A 25238-nucleotide genomic window follows, 5' to 3' on the forward strand; every position below is an offset into this window, starting at 1 on the left:
ACACTGCGGACAAGCTGGATCCTACCTGCATACGAGAGCAGACGAGAAGACCAAAACTTGACTCTGCCAATAATCTTGTCCACCAAAGGCCTACAATCTCTAATATTCAGCTTCTTGGATTGCAGTGGAACCCCCAGGTTTCTAAAAGGGAAAACTCCCTCCTCTATTTGCAAGAGGTGCACGAGACGCTTTTTATTATGCCTATCAACCCCAGACATATAGAAATTGCTTTTACTCGTATTAGCTTCAAGCCTAGAGGCCTTAGAGAAATGGTCAAAGATACTCATCATGTTACTTACTGAAGAAGTATTTGCTCGGTAGAACATGAGGAGGTCATCAGCAAAGGAGGTGCATAATATCCACTTTTTTGCATTTAGGGTGGAAGTGGAAGCTCGGGATGTCATTCATCTTGTGCATCAAAGGGCTTTAGAGGAATGTCGTTCACTAGAATTGAGAAAGAGACTGTCGTGACGCAGGCTCTGATCTAATCAACGAACTTCGGAGGAAACCCCATCTCTTTCATAATTGAGAACAGAAATACCCAACTGATCGAATCGTAAGCTTTTCACAGATCCATCTAGATCATACATCTTGGGCTGTTATTCTTGTGAGAGTACCCCTTTATTAGATCCGCAACCAATAAAATGTTATCAGCCATTTGCCTACCCGGAATAAACCCTAATTGGGCTTGATCAATCACTTTTCCCACCATCTTTTGGAGTCTCCTAACTAGCACTCTGGAGATGATCTTGTAGATAACTGTACAACAGGAAATCGATCTAAATTCTCCCACCTTACTTGTATTATTCGATTTTGGGATTAGCGTAACCGAAGTGTAGTTGTAAGGGGGGAAGAGAATATTACTATTAAAGAACTCCTTTATGGCACTTATAAGGTCCTGCTTAATGATATCCCATGCCTTTTTGAAGAAGCTGGAATTAAACCCATCGACTCTTGGAGCTTTGTTGTCATTCATCCCAAAGAGCGCTTCTTTTATCTCTCCCTCGCTCACCTCCTGGATAAGAATCTGAATGCTGCTGGCATCAATCTGGCGACCCTCTCTCATAATGTTCCTGTCAATCATCACAAGATTAGTAGGCACTGTACCTTGAAGTTTTTGGTAGAACTGGGTGATCTCGTTATGGATCTCTCCTACGGTATAGAGCCACTTGCTCAACAATTGATTCTGGATTTTTGATGGAGAGCCATGTCTTCAATTTTCCTCCACCTTCTCACTTACACTGTAGCTTCTCTCTCCCTCTCTCTCTCGTTGGTTTATGTCTTTAGTCATGGGATTGGTTTGCATTGTAGTTTGAATACTATCAAGTTTATCTTCCCAATTTTTAATTTTTTCCTTGATCCCTGTGAACTCCTTTCTGTGCAATCTTTTTAGGCCTATTTTGACATTGTTCAACTTGTACCAAAGCATCCCCAGCCAGGTCCTATAGTTTTGATCTTCCAAGCCTCCCTAACCACCTTCAGAAAATCCTGGTGCTCACACAAGTAGTTGAGGAAGCCGAATGACTTGTTCTCCTTCTAGTCTTGCCAGAAGATGGTCAGAATTAAGGGAGTGCGATCTGACATTTGGGCATTAGCATAACAAACACTCGCTTGACTGTACTTGTCCATCCAATGAAGATTCCCTATAGCATGATCTATCTTGGTTAAAGTGCGCTTTTCCCCTTTCTCCTTATTAGTCCAAGAGTACTTATGACCTCGCTCGGTGACTGGGTGAAGCTCCTTGTCATCCATCCAGTTAAGCATATCATAAATCTCATATGTTGAAACCTGCAAACCATTCTTTCTATGCTCTTCTTTGTATATAGCATTAAAATCGCCAATGAATAAACAAGGGATGTTGTAGTCTAACCTTTGCATCTCTTGCCAAAGCTTTTTCCGATCCCTCACACTATAGAGGCCATAGATAAAGACAAATAGAAGCTATCTTGCGAATTAATTGAAGTGATTTTGGGTAGCAATGTATTGTTGATGAGTTTTACATGTTTTTAGCTTACATCTGTCATATCTCCAACCAACCCACACCCGCCCTTTCTTATGACGATTGTAGTTAGCACTCCAATATCACTTATTGCCTATCACGCTGACATTATTTACCTCAATAAAGTCTCAGACTTCCTTGGCTTTATTAGGGCTATTCATGCACCTTACATTCCAGGTCGAGATAATCATTGTGCTAAGGGAATTTGAGGGTTCCCATCCCTTTCCTGACTGGTAAGACCCATTGCTTCCCTATCCTCTTGATCTTCTATACTCACACTCGCTGCTACAAGCTCTGCAAATTGAGGTTTATTCCTTGACGTCTTGATTTGGTGTATGCGCGCTGCCTTCCTTGGTGCGACTGGGGTCCAATCCTCTTCATCTACTTCCTCTTGACTACTCATGTTATTAGTGATTTGCCTTTGTGATTTGTTTGAAGGCCCACACTCATCCTCTGTATTCTCCTCTTCTTGGGGTACGACTGCTACCAATTTAGATCGGAAATCCTCAACATTCGTGACCTCTTTCATAACCATGGCTATAGTCGCTGAAATCCACATTCTCCTTTCCCCTTTTGTTTTCTTCTCTTCTTTTTTAGATTGCTCCACGTGGTTGTGGAGTGGTTCATTTTCATCCTTACACTCATGTCCCACCTTGTTGCATTTGCGGCAAAAGAAAGGTCGCCACTCTGGGATGGCTTTCTGAGTGAATTCTCTTCCTGTACTATCTTGCACTCTAATTTCCTTAACAAAATCCTGGGTGATATCCACTTTCACCAACACTTTAGCGTAAGACACCTTTTCATTATTTCGCAGTGTACTCATACGCTAGGACTGGAACACCAACAACACTCAATTCTACTTAGTGTTACCTCCCCCCAACAATGCAGAAGGAGGCTAGGTAATCTGATCCACACCGGCATTACCCTCGGAATCTATGCCTTGAAATCAAATTTTATACTCCATTTTTTAATAATATTAGGGCTCTGTTAAGGAAATACAAACCTCCTTTAACGATCTCGGAGCAATCTCTCTCTGACTTGAATTTCAGTATATAGTAGCCTTACTTATGTGTATGAATGATAGGCATTAGGACATGAGACCAGTGTTTATGTATGTAACCAGGAATAATATCAACAGAAGTATTTTCTCCAACCACATCGACAACAACTCTTTCCTACACATTAACAGAGTCTTCCAAGTCATGAGAATCAATATGCACAACTTGTTTACCATTTTCAAGCAAAGGTGGAAAAAATTTAAGAAGCATTCCAATTGAAATGTTCGAGCATGATACTTTGTCCCTCCACGAGGTTAGAAGCGCTGTGTTTCCGACCGATTGCTGTGCACTGTCTGCTGCGTCTTGTCTCCCGATAGCTAAAAAATCTTCCTCTAACAATGGCTCTTTTTCCCTTTTGCCATTTTCGTCCATGTCTGATTGTGAGGTCTCTACTATTGACGCCATTTTTCCCACGCTCTGGATGTGAAGTTGCAATTCTACCAATTGAGCCTTGACTTGGTTTAATGAATCCCTGACCAGTGTATCCTTTCCCTCATCCTCTGGCCAGGTCTGATGCACTTCATCTTCACTGACTCGCGGGTATGTACTCAAGTCTCCACCTCCATTATTTTCAACTTCTCCCGTAACCACCAACGTTCGCTCCCCTGTTTTATCTGGCCTACTTCTTGTGGCCATGGCTGAGCAACGTGTCTGCTCTCCTCAACCTCTTCCTCCTCTACCTCTTGACCCTCTTCCTCCCCTCATACCGCCGGTAAGGATGCTGGTCAGTGATTAGATTGGGTTGACATCGCTGATGAGGTTGATGGCTATTCGCCCAGCTGTCTTTTCTCTAAAGCCCTAGTTTTATGTTATATATATTAGCAGGAGAAGTTAAATACTTTTATTTACACAAGTTCATGTAAGAAGGATTCCTTCATTCATTTCATAAAATATTCGTTGTTTAAAAGCAGGAATATCAAGAAGAGATCTTAGGTGACCATTTTTAATATATATATATATATATATATATATATATATATATATATATATATATATATATATATATATATATATATATATATATATATATATATATATATATATATATATATATATATGTATGTATATATATGTATATATATATATATATATATATATATATGTATATATATATATATATATATATATATATATATATATATATATATATATATATATGTATATATATGTGTATATATATATATATATGTATATATATATATATATATATATATATATATATATATATATATATATATATATATATATATATATATATATATATATGTATATATATATATATATATGTATATATATATATATATATATGTATATATATATATATATATATATATATATATATATATATATATATATATATATGTATATATATATATATATATGTATATATATATATATATATGTATATATATATATATATATGTATATATATGTATATATATATATATATATATATATATATATATATATACATATATATATATATATGTATATATATATATATATATATATATATATATATATATATATATATATATATATATATATATATATATATATATATATATATATACATATACATATACATATACATATACATATATATATATATATATATATATATATATATATATATATATATATATATATATATATATATATATATATACATATACATATACATATACATATACATATACATATACATATATATATATATATATATATATATATATATATATATATATATATATATAAAATTTTTTATAAATAAAATTCATAATGTTTTGCTTAATGATTCCAATTATCAAGAATTTGAACTTAAAAAACAAAAAATGAGTCAATTTGATGGAGACTCAACATTCAATCAAAACAAAAATTTGTTATTTTCCGAATAGGAACAAATTAGTTCAGAAAATAAAGAAAGATTTTTCAATTTTTTAATTGATACAACCACAGCATATGCGTTTACTCAACCAATTTCAAAAAGAATAAGCGAAATAAGAAAAGAAGTTCCTCGTTGGTCACACCAATTAATTACCGAGTCCGAACAATATGAAAGAGCACTTCAAAAAGACGTGGTGATGGATTATCAAATCTGCACAAGGAAATCGAAACATGTAGTGATTTATACGACTAATCAAGATAATAACGATGCAGACGAAGTGGATTTGATACAGTATGCCCAACAATCTGATTTTCGTTGATATATAATCAAAGGTTCCATGCGTGCTCAAAGACGTAAAATTCTTATTTTGGAATTGTTTCAAGCAAAAGTACATTCGCCACTTTTTTTCAACCGAACAAAGGAAGCCTCTTTTTATTCTGTGTATGTTGTTACACTTATTAGATGAGTTCAAAGGTATATGAGAAAAAAACCAGAAATTCCACTTTCTCAACAGGAAAAATTAAAGGAACAAGAAGTAAAGAAAGAAGAATTAGCGGAAAAAAAAATTAGAAGAATTTGTATTAAAGCAAAAGGAAGAAAAAGCAAAACTAGAAGAAGATAAACAAATAAAAGTAGCCGAAACCTGGGATACCATCCCGTTTGCTCAAATACTAAGGGGTTTGATGTTAATGACTCAGTCTATTTTTAGAAAATATATTCTAATTCCTTTATTGATAATAGCAAAAAATATTGTTCGTCTACTATTATTCCAACGTGCTGAGTGGTCTGAAGATTTCGATGACTGGAGTAAAGAACGACATATTAAATGTACCTATAATGGTGTTCAATAATCAGAAACCAAATTTCCTCAAAACTGGTTAACAGATGGTATTCAGATAAAGATAGTATTTCCTTTCTATCTAAAACCTTGGCACACATCTCGAGATCTAATAAAAAAATAAAATCAAACAGATGATTATTGTTTTTTAACAGCTTTGGGAACAGAAACTGACATTCTTTTTGGTCCTCCCCAAAAACACCCTTCTTTTTTTAACCGTATTTTTAAACAATTAGGCAAAAATATTCGAAAGTTTCCAAATGCAAGAAAATTTTGGATTATGAAAATCCTTCTATTTTTTTAAAAAATAAAAATAATGTTAAAGGGAAATCGAATTCTAGGATTTGGAGTGAGCGAAGAATTTAGGGAAATAAAAAAAGAAAAAGATTCGATAATTACTAATCATATGATTCATGAATCGTCAATTCAAACTCGATTCTTGAATCGGAAAAATTCTTTTGTGCCAGAAAAAAAAAAAAGATTTGGCTAATCGAACAAGGACAATCAAAAAAAAAAAGAAAAAAAATATCAAAAGACAATAGAAAATTAAATATTAATTCTAACAAAACACATTATGGTACGAAACGATTCGAATCGTTTAAAAATATTGGTCAAATATTAAAAAGAGGAAATGTTCTATTAATCCGTAAAATAAATTATATTTTTAAATTTTTTAGCGAAAAGATATACGTCGATATATTTCTATCCATCATTAATATTCCCAGAATTAATACACAACTTTTTCTTGAATCAACAAAAAACTGGATAGATAAATCCATTTACACTAATGACAATGAAAAAAATCATGAAAGGCTTGAGAAAACAAATAAAAAAAATTCATTTACTTTGAATATAAAAAAAGCATTTTTGCTGTTTTTTAGTAATGACGAGATTAATAAGAACTCAAATATTTTTTCTAATTTGGCTTTTTTGTCACAAGCCTACATATTTTACAAATTATCTCAAACACCGATTTTTGACTTATACAAGGTAAGATCTGTTCTTCAGTATTGCGGAATGTCGTTATTTCTTAAAAATGAAATAAAAGATTATTTTGGAACCCAAGGAATAACTCATTCCGAGCTAAAGACTAAAAAACTTCCGAATTCTGGAATGAATCAATGGAAAAACTAGTTAAAATTGCAAAGTGATTATCAATATGATTTATCCCAGATAAAATGGTCTCAATTAGTACCCCAAAAAGTGCGGAATAGAATAACTGAACATTTTGCCATTGAAAATACAAATAATATTGAAAACTTTTTATTCTTATTGCCAAATAAAAAATCAAATTTTAAAAAGAACTATAGATATGATGTTTTATCATATAAATTTCTTTATTATGAAGATAAAAACAATACATATACATATAGTTATGGGAGCCCATTCCAAGTAAATAAGACCAATGAATTTTCTTCTATTTATAATTACAACCTAAATAAACACAAATTCATTGACATGTGGTGGAATATCCCTATCACTAATTATTTAGGAATAAAAAATATTATGGATATGGATATAGAGAAAAAGACCGATAGAAAATTTTTGGATTTGAAAATTATTCATTTTTGTCTTCGAAAGAAAGTCAACATTGAGGCCTGGGTCGATATCAGTATTAGCAGGAATGAAAATACTAAAACTGAACTTAAGAGTTATCAAATTGTTGATATAATTGATAAGAAAAGTATTTTTTACACACCAATTTATCAAGAAATCAACCAACCCCATCAATAAAAAACGTTTCGGATTGGAGGGGAATAAATGAAGAAATACTAAGTCGTCCCATATCAAATCTAGACTTTTGGTTTTTCTCCGAATTTCTCTTCTTTTATAATGTATATAAAATGAAACCTTGGTTTATACCAATAAATTTTCTTTTTTCAAATTCGAATGTAAGTGAAAATTTTAGTGAAAATAAAAACATCAATAGAATTAAAAAAAAACGAATCCATTTATACCTTCAAATGAAAAAAAATATTTTGAATTAAAAAAATAAGAATCAAGGCGAAAATGAATTTATAAGTAAAGAAACTCTTGGATCAGATAGTCAAGACAAATCTGAATCTGTTTTCTCAAATGGACAAAAAGATATTGAAGAAGATTATATAGGATCAAATCTCAAAAAGCCTAGAAAGAAAAAACAATCCAAGAGTGGTATAGAAACAGAAATGGATCTCTTACTGAAAAGATATTGGCTTGTTCAACTTCAACTCAGATGGGACAAAACCTTGGAGAAAAAACTGCTGAATAATATCAAAGTATATTGTTTCCTGCTTAAATCGATAAATCCAATAGAAATTGCTATCTCCGCTGTAGAAAAAAGAGAAATGAATTTAGATATACTACCACGTAACGAGGATTTCATTTGTAGAGAATTGGCGGAAAGGGGACTACTCATTATTGAACCGTTTCGTCTGTCTGCAAAAGACAACGGCCAATTTATTATATATCAAACGATAGGTATTTCATTGGTGCATAAGAGTAAACACCAAAAAAATCAAAAACGATATAGTGAAAATGTTGATAAAAGCATTTTCGGTGAACGAGACAAAAACCATTTTGACTTGCTTGCTCCTGAAAATATTTTATCTCCTAGGCGTCGAAGAGAATTGAGAATTCTAATTTGTTTAAATTCAAGGAATAATAATAAAGGTATGAATACAAACCCAACATTTTATAATGGAACTCAGGTAAAAAATTGTAGTCCATTTTTTGATGAAAACAAAGATATTGATCGAGATAAAAATACACTTAGAAAATTAAAATTATTTCTTTGGCCAAATTATAGATTGGAAGATTTAGCTTGTATGAATCGTTATTGGTTTGATACTAATAACGGAAGTCGTTTTAGTATCTTACGAATCCATATGTATCCGCAATTAAAAATAAATTTATGATCCATTTGTCTTATAGATTCCCTATTATTTGATAGAGAAATAGATGTACACACGCCTTGTCATACATTCAAGTCTGATACATGAATACTAATTCAATGAATTATCAATTGGATCTTGAAATGAATCAAGAGAATTTTATTTATTAAGTTTCTTTGATAAAATGTATCAATAAAATAAGGTTAAGATATTGTATATAACAGAGTAAAACAGATGGCATTATTATTACTGATCCGTAAAATTCCATATTTTGTAAAAATAAAAAAGGTAAGGAAGAGTAAGAATTTATGAAACAAAATTCATTCATATCTGTTATTTCGAATGAAAAAAAAGAAGAAAATAGGGGGTCTGTTGAATTTCAAGTATTGTGTTTTACCAATAAGATACGAAGACTTACTTCACATTTGGAATTGCACAAAAAAGATTATTCATCACAAAGAGGTTTACGAAAAATTCTGGGAAAACGTCAACGACTACTGGCTTATTTGTCAAATAAAAACAGAATACGTTATAAAGAATTAATCAGCCAATTGAACATTCGAGAACTAAAAACACGTTAATTTGAAGAGTTGTTTTGAATTATTTGATTTATTAGATCTTGAATTGAATTTTGATGAACTTTTTTTGTTTTCATCAATTCATGGAAAAATGAATTCGTGAAAAAATGAATCGGGGAAAAACCTATGACTGTACCAACTTCCAGAAAAGACCTCATGATAGTCAATATGGGCCCTCACCATCCATCAATGCATGGCGTTCTCCGACTCATCGTTACTTTAGACGGTGAAGATGTTATTGACTGTGAACCAATAGTGGGTTATTTACACAGAGGTATGGAAAAAATTGCGGAAAACCGAACAATTATACAATATTTGCCTTATGTAACACGTTGGGATTATTTAGCTACTATGTTCACAGAAGCAATAACTGTAAATGGACCCGAACAATTGGGAAATATTCAAGTCCCTAAAAGGGCTAGCTATATCAGAGTAATCATGTTGGAATTAAGTCGTATAGCTTCTCATTTGTTATGGCTAGGCCCCTTTATGGCAGATATTGGTGCGCAGACCCCCTTCTTCTATATTTTCAGAGAAAGAGAGTTGATATATGATTTATTCGAAGCTGCCACCGGTATGAGAATGATGCATAATTATTTTCGTATTGGAGGAGTAGCTGCCGATCTACCTTATGGGTGGATAGATAAATGTTTAGATTTTTGTGATTATTTTTTAATAGGACTTACTGAATACCAACAACTTATTACGCGAAATCCTATTTTTTTAGAACGAGTTGAAAACATAGGCATTATTAGTGGAGAAGAAGCAATAAATTGGGGTTTATCAGGACCGATGTTACGAGCTTCCGGAATACAATGGGATCTTCGTAAAGTTGATCATTATGAGTGTTACGACGAATTTGATTGGGAAGTTCAATGGCAAAAAGAAGGAGACTCATTAGCTCGTTATTTAATCCGAATCAGTGAAATGGCAGAATCTATAAAAATTATTCAACAAGCGTTAGAAGGAATTCCGGGGGGTCCTTATGAAAATTTAGAAATTCGACGCTTTAATAAAATAAAATATCCTGAATGGAATGATTTTGAATATCGATTCATTAGTAAAAAACCATCTCCTGCTTTTGAATTGTCGAAACAAGAACTGTATGTAAGAGTAGAAGCCCCAAAAGGCGAATTAGGAATCTTTTTGATAGGAGATCAGAGTGTTTTTCCTTGGCGATGGAAAATTCGCCCGCCGGGTTTTATCAATTTGCAAATTCTTCCTCAGTTAGTTAAAAAAATGAAATTGGCTGATATTATGACGATACTAGGTAGCATAGATATCATTATGGGAGAAGTTGATCGTTGAAATGATAATTGATATAACAAAAGTACAAGCTATCAATTCTTTTTCCAGATTGGAATCCTTAAAAGAGGTTTATGGGACTATATGGCTGCTTTTCCCTATTTTGATTCTCGTATTGGGAATCACAATAGGTGTACTAGTAATTGTGTGGTTAGAAAGACAAATATCCGCAGGTATACAACAACGTATTGGACCTGAATATGCCGGTCCTTTGGGAATTCTTCAAGCTCTGGCGGACGGAACAAAACTACTTTTTAAAGAAAACCTTCTTCCGTCTAGAGGGGATACGTATTTGTTTAGTATTGGACCCTCTATAGCAGTTATATCAATTCTACTAAGTTATTCAGTAATTCCTTTTGGTTCTCGACTTGTTCTAGCCGATTTAAGTATTGGTGTTTTTTTATGGATTGCCATTTCAAGTATTGCTCCAATTGGACTTCTTATGTCAGGATATGGATCAAATAATAAATATTCCTTTTTAGGTGGTCTACGGGCAGCTGCTCAATCAATTAGTTATGAAATACCATTAACTCTATGTGTGTTAGCAATATCTCTACGTGTGATTCGTTGAAACATGGGTCTACCCTTGCCTCATTTCTTTTTATTTTGGGTTTCTAAGAATAAAAATGAAATGGATTGAATAGTATCTTCCTTTTTGTTAGTTACTGATCGGGTTGATAAAGTAAACCAGATAGTTAGATGAGTGAAAGAAAACAGCTTTCAAATTTGCAGTAAAAAGTTGAATCTCATTGCCTATGTACAAGGGTTAAACAAAAATAAACATAAGCCGTCAAGGCTGTTTCCCCCAAGATTGGTTATCCTGACTTGAAGCGGGTTGAAACGAATTATGGAGTTTTTACTTTCTTTTTTTTTTCTCTGTATAAAAATGGATGATATGAATTACCATAGAGGTTGAATAAACATGAGTGGATGATTAGGAACACCAAAGTACACAAAGGATTTGTATGTAATAGAGATTGTGTAACTTATCCGACGAGATATTTTTACATAAAATAAATACGAATTGAGACTTTAAATTTGTAGAAATGATCAAGTAGTACTCCCACAAATTCCGATCCAGAGTATGCTCCTATCCACTGATTAAGTGAATAACTATCAGGAACGAAGTAATCTTTTACTTTTTTATTTTAAGACTAAAAAAAATCCAGGAAATAAGAGGTCGAAAAAAAAAAGATAATATGAATATAAAAATATAAAATATATAACTGGAATTATAAAAAAATATTTTTCCAATATCCATATTCAAGCATTAAGTTATTACTAAAAAAAAATGGAAATTCTTGAAAGTTAGTTAAAGTAAAGGATGAGATCAATTCCGAAGCATTTGTTAGAGCATAGCAGACAGAATTTCATTGGTCTAATTCAGGATTTTTCGATTGATTTGAAATTTACTTCTTCTACAAGCATATGAAGATTTAAAGAATATCAATCAGTCCTTAGATTTATTTATGGCTCTTGAGGAGCCGTATGAGGTGAAAATCTCATGTACGGTTCTGTAATAGCGATGACAAGAGTGATTTTCTCATCGACTATGATTATCTAACAGTTTAAGTACAGTTGATATAGTTGAGGCACAATCAAAATATGGTTTTTTGGGATGGAATTTGTGGCGGCAACCTATAGGGTTTATTGTTTTTATAATTTCTTCTCTAGCTGAATGCGAGAGATTGCCTTTTGATTTACCAGAAGCAGAAGAAGAATTAGTAGCAGGTTATCAAACCGAATATTCCGGTATTAAATTTGGTTTATTTTATGTTGCGTCTTATCTAAATCTACTAATCTCTTCTTTATTTGTAACCGTTCTTTATTTGGGTGGTTGGAATCTTTCTATTCCACACATAGTCATTTCTGGCTTTTTTGAAATAAATAAAATAGATGGAGTTTTTGGAACGACAATTAGTATTTTCATTACATTAGCTAAAACTTTTTTGTTCTTGTTCATTCCTATCACAACAAGATGGACTTTACCTAGACTGAGAATGGACCAATTATTAAATCTTGGATGGAAATTTCTTTTACCTATTTCTTTAGGTAATCTATTATTAACAACTTCTTCCCAACTCCTTTCATTATAAATTCTAAAAAAAAAGAATATTTTATATTCACTCTAACTTAATTCACAACTTGTTCCAAACAAGAGAAAGAAACAAAATCTTATTTTTTTTTATTGATATTTACTATATGTTCCCTATGGTAACTGGGTTCATCAATTATGGTCAACAAACAATACGTGCGGCAAGGTACATTGGTCAAGGTTTTATGATTACTTTATCCCACGCTAATCGTTTACCCCGTAACTATTCAATATCCGTATGAAAAATTGATCACATCAGAGCGTTTTCGTGGTCGAATTCATTTTGAATTTGATAAATGCATTGCTTGTGAAGTATGTGTTCGTGCATGTCCTATAGATTTACCCGTTGTTGATTGGAAATTGGAAACGGATCTTCGAAAGAAACGGTTGCTTAATTATAGCATTGATTTCGGAATTTGTATTTTTTGTGGTAATTGTGTTGAGTATTGTCCAACAAATTGTTTATCAATGACTGAAGAATATGAGCTTTCGACTTATGATCGTCACGAATTAAATTATAATCAAATTTCTCTGGGCCGTTTACCAATATCAATAACTGATGATTACACAATTCGACCAATTTTGAATTCACCTCAACCAAAAGAGCAATTCCGTGATTGAAGAGCAATTCTCAATTATTAAATTTCTTTTTTTTCTTGTTCAATAACTATAAATTTTGATTATTCAATATTCCTATTTATTGGTGAAAATCGAAACTTTATTTGGATTTTAAATATGTTTACTGTAATTGTAATGGTTTTAAATAGTTTTAGTTGCGAACTACCCAAACCAATGCGATAGGTTCAATAACTTTACTTTACTCACATCAAGTGATACGCATTAGGATTTAAAATCAAAAATGCATAAACTTTTTTTTTCCTGTTCAAGTCAATAAAATCATGAAACATTCCGATTTTTTTATTTCTTATTTTACATATAATGGATTTACCTGGACCAATACATGATTTTCTTTTAGTTTTTCTGGGGTCGGGCCTTATATTAGGTGGTCTAGGAGTAGTATTATTTACCAATACAATTTTTTCTGCTTTTTCGTTAGGATTGGTTCTTGTTTGTATATCTTTATTCTATATTCTAGCAAATTCCCATTTTGTAGCTTCTGCACAACTCCTTATTTATGTGGGAGCTATAAATATATTAATAATATTTTCTGTAATGTTCATGAATGGTCCGGAATATGACACAGATTTCCGTCTGTGGACTGTGGGGGACGGGATTACCTTATTGGTTTGTGCAAGTCTTTTTGTTTCATTAACTATTACTATTCTAAATACGTCCTGGTATGGGATTATTTGGACTACAAAATCAAATCAGATTCTAGAACAAGATCTGATAAGCGCTAGTCAACAAATAGGAATTCATTTATCAACCGATTTTTTTCTTCCATTTGAACTCATTTCAATAATTCTTTTAGTTGCTTTAATAGGTGCAATTGGCGTGGCTCGTCAATAATAATTCATTTGATTTTTTAAAATAGCAATCAAAAAAAAATGATATTTTATCATATTCATTTTCATTCTAGTCAATCAAATTGGTTTAATTCAATTTATTATTCTATTATCATATCATTTTTTTGTTCTTCATTTTTTTTTGTATTATAACTTATTATATTCTAGTTAATCAAATGGGTTTAATTGTTGTTCATATTCAAATGAATAGAGATTGATAAGGAGTTGGTCAATGATACTCGAACATGTACTTGTTTTGAGTTCTTTTTTATTTTCGATCGGCATTTATGGATTAGTCACGAGTCGAAATTTGGTTCGGGCTCTGATGTGTCTTGAACTTATATTGAATGCAGTTAATCTAAATTTTGTAACATTTTCTGATTTTTTTGATAGTCGCCAATTAAAAGGAAATATTTTCTCAATTTTTGTTATAGCTATTGCAGCCGCTGAAGCAGCTATTGGCCCGGCTATTGTTTCTTCAATTTATCGTAACAGAAAATCAATTCGTATCAATCAATCGAATTTATTGAATAAATAGTTTATAGTATTTATTTTTTCATTTTTTTAGTCTAAAATTTTATTCTAGAAATTGAAATTTGAATAATCATTAATTCAAATTAAATTCCTAGATATCACACTTTAAGATATACTTTCACAAATGTAAGAAATCAAAGTATTTTGGACCTCTTTTACATTTATCTATTTTATATTTAGTTTCTAATATTCTAATAAGTCGCCGATCCAATCCAGAATTAGATCGAACTTCTGGGAAATCATCGATTCGTCTGGTAATTTATTCATCTGGTATTTTAATATGTATTTCATTTACTTTACTAGAACTAGAACTAGATCGAAAATTAATGAAGTTAAAAAAATTATAGATCCAATGTCACATTCAGTTAAGATTTATGATACATGTATAGGATGTACTCAATGTGTCCGAGCTTGCCCCACAGATGTATTAGAAATGATACCTTGGGATGGATGTAAGGCTAAACAAATAGCTTCTGCTCCAAGAACAGAGGATTGTGTTGGTTGTAAGAGATGTGAATCTGCTTGTCCAACAGATTTTTTAAGCGTTCGAGTTTATTTATGGCATGAAACAACTCGCAGTATGGGTCTAGCTTATTGATACGTTTCAGAAAATTCCATTTGAATCCATTTATTCTATCATTGGATTTTTTTTACCGACAAAAACCCGTACCCCAAAAAATATCTTTTTGGGTACGGGTTTTTTTGGCCCAAGTGTATCTTGTCTTTACTACGAATTATTTTCCCTGGTTAACAACAATTGTAGTTTTACCCATATTTGCAGGTTCTTTAATTTTCTTATTTCCTCATAGAGGAAATAAGGTTATCCGCTGGTATACTATATGTATATCCATTTTAGAGCTCCTTCTAACAACTTATGCGTTTTGTTATCATTTCCAACCGGACGATCCATTAATCCAACTGTCAGAAGATTATAAATGGATCCAATTTTTTGATTTCCATTGGAGATTAGGAATTGACGGACTTTCGATAGGACCCATTTTACTGACGGGATTCATCACCACTTTAGCTACTCTAGCGGCTTGGCCGGTTACTCGAGATTCTCGATTATTCCATTTCCTAATGTTAGCAATGTATAGTGGTCAAATAGGATCATTTTCGTCCCGAGACCTTTACTTACTTTTTTTCCTAATGTGGGAATTAGAATTAATTCCTGTTTATCTACTTTTATCCATGTGGGGAGGAAAAAAACGTCTCTACTCTGCTACGAAATTTATTTTGTATACTGCAGGGGGTTCCATTTTTCTATTATTGGGAGTTCTGGGTATTGGTTTATATGGTTCCAATGAACCGACATTAAATTTGGAAACATTAATTAATCAATCGTATCCTGTAGCATTAGAAATAATATTCTATATTGGATTTTTTATTGCTTTTGCTGTCAAATTGCCCATTATACCTTTACATACATGGTTACCAGATACCCACGGAGAAGCACATTACAGTACTTGTATGCTTCTAGCTGGAATCTTATTAAAAATGGGAGCATATGGATTGATTCGGATCAATATGGAATTATTACCTCACGCTCATTCTATATTTTCTCCTTGGTTGATAATAATAGGCACAATACAAATAATCTATGCAGCTTCAACATCTCCCGGGCAACGTAATTTAAAAAAAAGAATAGCCTATTCCTCTGTATCTCACATGGGTTTCATAATTATAGGAATTAGTTCTATAACTGATACGGGGCTTAATGGGGCCATTTTACAAATAATTTCTCATGGATTTATTGGTGCTGCACTTTTTTTCTTAGCGGGAACGAGTTACGATAGAATACGTCTTGTTTATCTCGACGAAATGGGCGGAATAGCGATTCCAATGCCAAAAATATTCACACTCTTTAGTAGCTTTTCAATGGCATCCCTTGCACTACCGGGAATGAGTGGTTTCATTGCAGAATTAATAGTATTTTTTGGAATAATTACCAGCCAAAAATATCTATTAATACCTAAAATACTAATTATTTTTGGAATGGCAATTGGAATGGTATTAACTCCTATTTATTTATTATCTATGTTACGTCAAATGTTCTATGGATATAAATTATTTAACAGTACAAACTCTTACTTTTTTGATGCTGGGCCGCGAGAGTTGTTTGTTTCGACTTCTATCTTTCTGCCAGTACTAGGTATTGGAGTTTACCCAGATTTCGTTCTCTCACTATCAGTTGAGAAAGTGGAAGCTATTGTATCGAATTTTTTTTATAGATAGATTTCTTTTCATTTGATTAAATCAAATGAAAAGGAAGTTTTCTTTACATAACAAAGAAACAAAACTGAATCGCAATTCGAATCAGGCATGTTTAACGTTTGTGAGAACCGTTTAAATCATGATTTAAACGGTTCTCACCTGCTTATAATAAACTTGCTTATGTCTTGTCCTATATTTGTATTTGTAAGGTCTTTTCTTCCATTTAATTAAGCGTTAATGGAAATGAACCATAACTATGTAGCCCTATTCCTAATAGATTGACCCCAAAATAGCATATCCAAATTATAAGAAAACCTATAAACGCCACAATTGCAGAACTTGCACTCCGAAAATTTCGATTTGTTCGGATATGTAAATAAATTGCAAATACGGTCCAAGTGATAAATGCCCAAGTTTCTTTGGGGTCCCAATTCCAATACGATCCCCACGCCTCATTGGCCCATACTGCTCCTGAAAGAATACCCATAGTTAAAAAGATAAAGCCTAGACTAATAACACGATAACTCCAATGATCCAGCTGTTCAATCAATTGGGATCTGTAATAATTTCGAACATAAAAGGGCGAAGTGTTTTGGACACTATTGGTTTTTTCATTCATGTATTGAATCTCAGCGAAGAAAAATGACTTATTTAATACATATTTTCGTTTATCAAAAATATATTTTTGAAATGTAATCGTTAGAAGTGTTACTGATAATAATGATCCACATAAAAGAGCTGCATAACCTAATACCATCATACTTACATGCATCATTAACCATTGAGATTGGAGAGCGGGTACTAATATTGCGGATTGATGCATTTCTGTTAAAAAGCCCGACGTAGCAAATCCTTGAGTCAAAATAGCACTTGGCGCAGTTATTGCACTTAACGAATTTTTATCTTTTTTTAAAAAATATGGAATCAAATGACTAAGGTAGAAACTCCAGGAAAGGAAGATTAATGATTCATATAGATCACTTAATGGTAAATGTTTCCAATAAACCCAACGAGTAATTAATAATCCTGTTAGACAGAAAAAAGTAACTATCATGCCGTTTTCGAATGAATTATATAGTCCTACTTTTTCATTGACTAATAAAGTGATCAAATGGAGTATAATTACAACGGAAACCGTTGAAAAGGAAATATGAGTTAAAATATGCTCTAAAGTGGAAAAAATCATAATATAAAATTAAAAAAAAAAAATGCATTTTCATTATTTATTATAGGTTATAGGACTGTTGAAATTTTTTAAGAATTTCAACAATGTCATGCCGCCACTCGGACTCGAACCGAGATGCTCTCGCACTGCTTCCTAAGAGCAGCGTGTCTACCGATTTCACCATAGCGGCTTGTTTGAAATCATAATAACCCATTTTTATTTATTCGTCGAGATTAATTCAATATAATATTTTATTTTTTGAACCATTTCAATTAAATCAAAATGACTACAAAAGTATTTGCAAACCAAAATTGAAATGGTTCATATTCATGATAATAATAACTTTTTTCGTTATTTTTTTTGTATTTTAAATCAATTTTTAATTTAATTTTATAGTACTCTTTTAATTTGTCAACGGACTTTTGTATAGTTTATGTTTTCTTGAAATAAAACCTTGTAACTAGAAGATTCTTCGTTTCAGCCCAGGATAGACCTCAATAAAGGTCTTTCTCACTTTCTTTTTTTGATAAAAAAAAAATAATTTTTTAGCTGATTTCAAAACTAACAAATAACAAATACATAGATTATTGCACTACATAAAAAAATCGAATAGTTTGGATCCAAAATTCAACACGGCATCGAAAGGATTTTTTCTTTAAATAGATAGTTTTTTATCCAAAATAAACAAAATAAACAAATTGGTAGAATTTTTACGGGTAAGTATTGAACCGGATATAGCATATAAAAAAATCCGGATCTCTATTGAAACGTTTTTCAAAAACAAAAAAAAAAAAATTCTTTCCACATATATATAATATTCAAGTAAAACTAAAATATAGTTTTAAATTTAAAGGGCTTTTTATTTATTTTCAACGGGGGAATATAGAGAATATAGCAACTTCAAGAAAGAATGCTTCCGTAAGTTAAAGTGGAACCACTTTCTATTTGTCTTTTTTTACAAAATAGATAGAAAAAACTTTTCTGAGTTTTTTTATTGTATTGTGACAAAATAAATATATATAAATATATTAAAGGGTTGATTAAGGGTTGATGGGGAAAAAAATCCCCATCTTATATCTTATAAATAACAAAAATAGACTCAAAAAAAAGGTGATGAAATATTCTCTATATATAGTTTTTCAAACAAAAAGTACTATTTTATGGTCGGCTTAAGAGTTGTTATTTTCCATATCATAAACAAAAAGTCCCAATTTTATATAGTTCGAAATATTTAGTAAATCCAAACTTATTTAAAATTTAAATCGTTTCTTTTCGATATTTTTGATTCTAAATAAAAAAGGAAATTATTCCGAATTTGGTATACCTTTTTTCTTTGAGTCACGTGGATTTGGATTATTCCAAGGTTTGATTACTTATTTTTCTTACAAAAAAACTTTTGGAATTCCCAGTAGCAATAGATTTTGCTAAAGAAAAGGCTTTTAACGCTGCCCAATGCCCCTTTTTTTTCCAAAGATTTTTTCGAATACGCTTTTTGTAAATCGAAGTACGTTTTTTTGGAACTGCCATTTCAATTTTAATTGATTATTCAGTGTTAGATTTTGGATGTGAAAGACATCTAGTGTTCAAACGAATCTTTGTTTTCTATTAATTATCTATGTATTTAGATTCTAGACGATACCCTCTATTATTCAATTTTTGAAAATGGAAAAACATAATATAACTATAAACTAGAAATATATTTTCTATATTTTTCTTCTATTTCTTTTTGCTGTGTTACATTTAATTTCCATGTATGTAGCAAATCACATTGAAAACTTTAATAACCCAACCTTTAAATTAGATTTAAATTGAAAAACTTAAATTCATTTTTGAAAATATATCGAAGTTTTTATTTTCAAATTGAAATGATCTCAATAAATGAATTTGTTTAAAAGATCCAAGATTTTAGGCATTTTTTTATTCTATGTTATAGAAACTAGAAAGTAAAGTTAAAGTAACCGATATAAAAAATCGATAACTAAAAAAATAGAAGTTTTTCTATGTTTTTGTTTGGAATAGAAGACAATCAAATCATTTTGCATAAAATAAGTTATTAATTGTGAATAACCTACAAAATAAATTATTAAAAATATTTCATTTTTTTTATCATTATTGACTTTATTAGATCTTTTAATAGATTTTAAGATTTTGTTTAGCCTTTAATTCTGAAATTCTGAATATATTTTCGAAATAACTTAAATCGAAATGAAAGTGGAATTTGTTTTATCTTCCTATGCAATATTTTGCATTTATTCTTACGTATTCACTTTTACTAACAAATACATTATTTGAATTTGACCAATTATAATTTCGTGGTTTGAATATTAAAAAAATACTTCCACATCAATATTAATATTTGATATCGACTTGAAAAAAACAAAAAAAAATTCTATTTCGATTTAAGTTATTAGATATCTTAATTTTTTTATTGATTTCTTTCAAAAGAGGCAAGAGCCTATGAATCGTAAACAAAAAAATAAATATTAATTAAATACAAAAAAATAAAATATAAAAATTTTCTATTCTATTATGGAACATATATACCAATATGCATGGATCATACCCTTACTTCCACTTCCAGTTCCTTTGTTAATAGGAGCTGGACTTTTCTTTTTTCCGATAGCAACAAAAAATCTTCGACGGATATGGGCTTTTTCGAGTATTTCGTTGTTAAGTATAGTTATGGTTTTTTCGATGAATCTGTCTATTCAGCAAATAAATAGTAATTTTATTTACCAATATGTCTGGTCTTGGACCATTAATAATGATTTTTCTTTAGAATTTGGCTACTTGCTCGATCCACTTACTTCTATTATGTCAATGTTAATTACTACTGTTGCAATTCTGGTTCTTATTTATAGTGATAATTATATGTCTCATGATCAGGGATATTTGCGATTTTTTGCGTATATGAGTTTTTTCAATACGTCGATGTTGGGTTTAGTTACTAGTTCAAATTTGATACAAATTTATATTTTTTGGGAATTAGTTGGAATGTGTTCATATCTATTAATAGGTTTTTGGTTCACAAGGCCTATTGCCGCAAATGCTTGTCAAAAAGCGTTTGTGACTAATCGTGTAGGAGATTTTGGTTTATTATTAGGAATTTTAGGTCTTTATTGGATAACAGGTAGTTTCGAATTTCGGGATTTGTTTGAAATATTCAATAACTTAATTAATGCTAATCAGGTCAATTCCTTATTTTGTATTTTATGTGCTTTCTTATTATTTGCTGGTGCAATTGCTAAATCTGCCCAATTTCCCCTTCATGTATGGTTACCCGATTGCTATGGAGGGACCTACCCCTATTTCAGCTCTTATACATGCTGCTACCATGGTAGCTGCGGGAATTTTTCTAGTCGCTCGACTGCTTCCTCTTTTCATAGTTATACCTTACATAATGTATGGAATATCTTTTATAGGTATAATAACAGTACTTTTAGGCGCGACTTTAGCTCTTGCTCAAAAAGACATTAAGCGAAGTTTAGCTTATTCTACAATGTCTCAATTGGGTTATATGATGTTAGCTCTAGGTATGGGTTCTTATCGAGCGGCTTTATTTCATTTGATTACTCATGCTTATTCAAAAGCATTATTGGTTTTTAGGGTCCGGATCTATTATTCATTCAATGGAAACTATTGTTGGATATTCTCCGGATAAAAGTCAGAATATGATTCTTATGGGGGGGTTAACAAAACATGTGCCAATTACAAAAAATGCTTTTTTAATAGGTACACTTTCTCTTTGTGGTATTCCACCGCTTGCTTGTTTTTGGTCCAAAGATGAAATTCTTAATGATAGTTGGATCTATTTCGCCAATTTTTGCAATAATAGCTTATTTCACACAGCTGGATTAACCGCCTTTTTATATGTTTCGAATCTATTTACTTACGTTTGAAGGCCATTTAATAACCTTTTTTTTTAAAAATTTACAGTGGAAAAAAAAGTAGTTCGTTTTATTCAATATCTTTATGGGGTAAAAAAGAATTAAAAAAGCATTAATCCAAAATTTCCTTTATTAACCCTTATTAAACACTGAATAATAAAGAAAAGACTCATTTCTTTTCGAAAAAACCATATCAAATTGATAGAAATTTCCGAAAAATGATGCGAACCTTTTCTTACTATTACTGATTTTGCCAATAAGAATAACTGATTTTGCCAATAAGAATATTTCTTTATATCCTCATGAATCGGACCAATACTATGTTATTTCCTCTGATTGTATTGATTCTGTTTACTTTTTTTATTGGATTCATAGGAATTCCATTTAATAAAGAAGAAATGGATTTGGATATATTAACTAAATGGTTAAATCCATCTATAAATCTTTTACATTCAAATTCGAATGATTCCGTAGATTGGTATGATTTTGTGATAAATGCAACTTTTTCGGTGAGTATAGCCTATTTAGGAATATTTATAGCCTTCCTTTTGTATAAACCCATTTATTCATCGTTAAAAAGTTTTGACTTAATCAATTCATTTGATAAAAAAGGTCAAAAGAGAGTTTTTGGGGACAAAATATTAAATATAATATATAATTGGTCTGCTAACCGCGGTTATATAGATGCTTTTTATGAAATATTCTTAATTAAGGGTGTAAGAGCTTTAGCTGAAACTAATTTCTGCTTTTGATAGACGAATAATTGATGGGATTCCGAATGGTTTTGGTGTTACCAGTTTTTTTGTAGGGGAGGGTATTAAGTATGTAGGAGGGGGGTCGAATCTCCTCGTATCTTTTTTGGTATTTATTCTATGTATCCATTTTTTTATTAATTTACTATTTTGTTTTCTAAGCATAATCTTGTTTTTTTATCGAGTACATCTATATAAAAAATGTCTTTGTCTAGAACCGTAATTCTATTATTTAATTCATTGCTTAAACTGTTTCTTTTTTGTTCATTTGTAGAAATCCAATTATTGGATAGTTTCATCATCATATAAGAATTTTTCTGTTGTATCCAAAGAAATCTTTCTTTGTATCATTTCCCAGAAAATTGATAAACTGGGTGGATATGTAAAAGAAATTCTTTGTTTTCCATCATTTTGACATGTATAAAAAAAATATTGTGACATTTCATTTCTTACCGCATTTTCAAATCGATTGTTTTTTATATATCGCGTTGGACGATTCCAACGTTTTATAGTCGAAAAGAAGAAAAAGAAGGGATTTTTCAAACCCGAAGAAGTTTTTCTTTTCTTCTTTAAGTATTTCTAACGAAGTTGGGCTATTTTTTATAGCATGCTTCTTTTAAGTGCAAGTGGAATTCATCCTTTGTTTTGTCCTTTCCATTCACTCGGATCTTTTCCATTTCATCGATTTGGATTTTGTCCCGGATCCTCCTTTTCTTCCGAAAAAAGGGAAGGAGAAGGATCTTCTTCGGTGAATCCCTCTTCTTCCTGTTCTGTTTCTTCCTCACTTTCTTTCGTTTCTGGGGTTTCTTTCAGTTTTTTAGTAAAAATAGGTGACGGCATTCTGCCTAAATAGTAGACACAGGTAATAAAGAAGAGAATACTAAAGATTCGAGCCATAGAATTTCTCAATTCTGACACAAGGTACTTATTAGATCGAATAGAATGATTTTGCTGTATCCAGACTAATACCAATCCAACCCATTTCATGAATAAAATGTGACCAATTAACCAACCAACAAAACTACTTGTTACAAATAACATCTTGTTGTTGCATCGAAACATATAAATGTTGACTAATCTGGCTAACGTTGAACTTGGTAAAATGAAATAGTTGAATAATTGAAAAATGAGATTATTCAGGAATACACATTGAATGCTGAGATTACGCATTGAATTTCTGCTAGTAGATCCATAATCAAAAAAGTGTTTGTGATTGTTCCAGAAGAAATGAAACAAAAGATAGGGTAGAGCTAGGGACAGTTATTGTATGAGGTCTACCCAATGCTAGATGCAGAGGCGTATAATAGATCGATATGAACATCATGAGCTGTCCCATAATAAAACCAGTTGTTGCTGATACCTTCTTCTCGGTTCCTTCTTCTCCTTCTTCCATAACCTGAGATCGGAGAAGGAAGAGATAAGAGGGCCCTATGGAGAATGTGGTCAGAAATCCATAATAGAGTCCGACCACAACGACCGAATTGATTATCTTCATGCCTAAGGATACTAGATTACCTAGTAGAAAAGATTGAAAAATCATCACAAACCTCCCTTTTTCGTTTGTATTGCAATTTCTGGATTATTATATGATGATTTTTTAACTTTAACTTTCCATATATAAATATAGAAATAGAAAGAGATAGACTAGAAACGACATCTCTTATGTCGATGACACCAAAGAGATATTAAATGAATGGAATTGGGATATAGATGGAATATAATGAAATAGAGCCACTTTGAGGTTCCCTATGAAATGAGGCATGGAAGGGAGCCACTACGAAGAAGTTACGGGAGTTACGAAAGAAGTTTCGAGCTCGTATTGGTCATGGGTTGAGAACGGGAATTGAACTGTATGAGATCGAGTCTCCCGTTGTTCCTCAGTAGCTCAGTGGTAGAGCGGTCGGCTGTTAACCGATTGGTCGTAGGTTCGAATCCTACTTGGGGAGATTGGATTCATTCTTCATTCTTTAATTCAGAACGAAGGGGCTCGCTTTGACCGTTAAGAGTAAGTGTGTGACCCCTTCCCTGTCTTTTTTTCTATCTCGTCGTATCACATTCTCATTCTGTTCGGCGCTATTTGAAAATCTCCGTCAATACCTCGGTGTAGGTCCGGGAGAATCTTTTGTTCCATAGTCCTGGGGCTATTTACAACTAGCCAATTAAGAATTCTCGGATGTACTAGCAGTGCATCAAAGATGCAGTCATTGATTCTCCCGAGAGGCTACAATTACCGCGAGCAAACATAAAACATATTAATGACATGATGAGGAACGCATTTTTGCTATAAACAAAAAAAAATATGCTGGTGGTCTGGGCATACTATATGTAAGTATAAGTCCATTCACGATAACACGTAATAAAAAAAAAAGTAAGGCCCATTCCACTTCGACAAAAGACCCACACCCAAGTTCCATAGCTTTGGGTTCTCTATCCCGATCATGATTTTCCTACTCCCAAAGGGGAAAGGTCCTTCCCTTTGGGGTCGGTTGTGGGCGAGGAGGGATTCGAACCCCCGACACCGTGGTTCGTAGCCACGTGCTCTAATCCTCTGAGCTACAGGCCCCACCCCGCCTCCACTGGATCTGT

The 25238-nt window shown here is 31.8% G+C and overlaps 4 protein-coding genes, 2 non-coding genes and 5 pseudogenes across 6 annotated transcripts; 7 read left to right on the plus strand and 4 right to left on the minus strand.

Moving 5' to 3' along the window:
• Nucleotides 1–488: 488 nt before the first annotated feature.
• On the minus strand, nt 489–2024 carry LOC130808359 (uncharacterized). The gene is made up of 6 exons (XM_057673836.1): nt 2016–2024; nt 1871–1909; nt 1606–1788; nt 1241–1468; nt 710–1186; nt 489–596 (listed from the first exon to the last, which is right to left on the minus strand). Exons 1-6 carry the CDS (start codon nt 2022–2024, stop codon nt 489–491), a joined length of 1044 nt encoding a protein of 347 aa, XP_057529819.1.
• A 1667-nt stretch (nt 2025–3691) lies between these two features.
• LOC130808360 (protein TIC 214-like) lies at nt 3692–6087 on the plus strand (annotated as a pseudogene).
• On the plus strand, nt 6085–9017 carry LOC130808666 (protein TIC 214-like; annotated as a pseudogene).
• LOC130808670 (uncharacterized) lies at nt 7941–13264 on the plus strand (annotated as a pseudogene).
• A 309-nt stretch (nt 13265–13573) lies between these two features.
• Nucleotides 13574–14946, plus strand: LOC130808669 (NAD(P)H-quinone oxidoreductase subunit 6, chloroplastic). Its single transcript, XM_057674126.1, has one exon. The coding sequence runs from the start codon at nt 13574–13576 to the stop codon at nt 14102–14104; it is 531 nt and encodes a 176-aa protein (XP_057530109.1). The 3' UTR covers nt 14105–14946.
• Nucleotides 14915–17366, plus strand: LOC130808671 (NAD(P)H-quinone oxidoreductase chain 4, chloroplastic-like). The gene is made up of 2 exons (XM_057674127.1): nt 14915–15216; nt 15324–17366. Exons 1-2 carry the CDS (start codon nt 14915–14917, stop codon nt 16867–16869), a joined length of 1848 nt encoding a protein of 615 aa, XP_057530110.1. The 3' UTR covers nt 16870–17366.
• On the minus strand, nt 17072–18034 carry LOC130808668 (cytochrome c biogenesis protein CcsA). The gene has a single exon (XM_057674125.1). It carries the CDS (start codon nt 18032–18034, stop codon nt 17072–17074), a length of 963 nt encoding a protein of 320 aa, XP_057530108.1.
• Nucleotides 18035–20512: 2478 nt separating this feature from the next.
• LOC130808361 (NAD(P)H-quinone oxidoreductase subunit 5, chloroplastic-like) lies at nt 20513–22652 on the plus strand (annotated as a pseudogene).
• A 91-nt stretch (nt 22653–22743) lies between these two features.
• On the minus strand, nt 22744–25232 carry LOC130808667 (protein TIC 214-like; annotated as a pseudogene).
• Nucleotides 24527–24598, plus strand: TRNAN-GUU (transfer RNA asparagine (anticodon GUU)). The gene has a single exon. It is a non-coding gene; the product is annotated as a tRNA-Asn (tRNA).
• On the minus strand, nt 25142–25220 carry TRNAR-ACG (transfer RNA arginine (anticodon ACG)). The gene has a single exon. It is a non-coding gene; the product is annotated as a tRNA-Arg (tRNA).
• Nucleotides 25233–25238: the final 6 nt, after the last annotated feature.

The sequence above is a fragment of the Amaranthus tricolor genome, chromosome 3, assembly GCF_026212465.1.
Source record: "Amaranthus tricolor cultivar Red isolate AtriRed21 chromosome 3, ASM2621246v1, whole genome shotgun sequence".
Taxonomy (NCBI): Eukaryota; Viridiplantae; Streptophyta; class Magnoliopsida; order Caryophyllales; family Amaranthaceae; genus Amaranthus; species Amaranthus tricolor.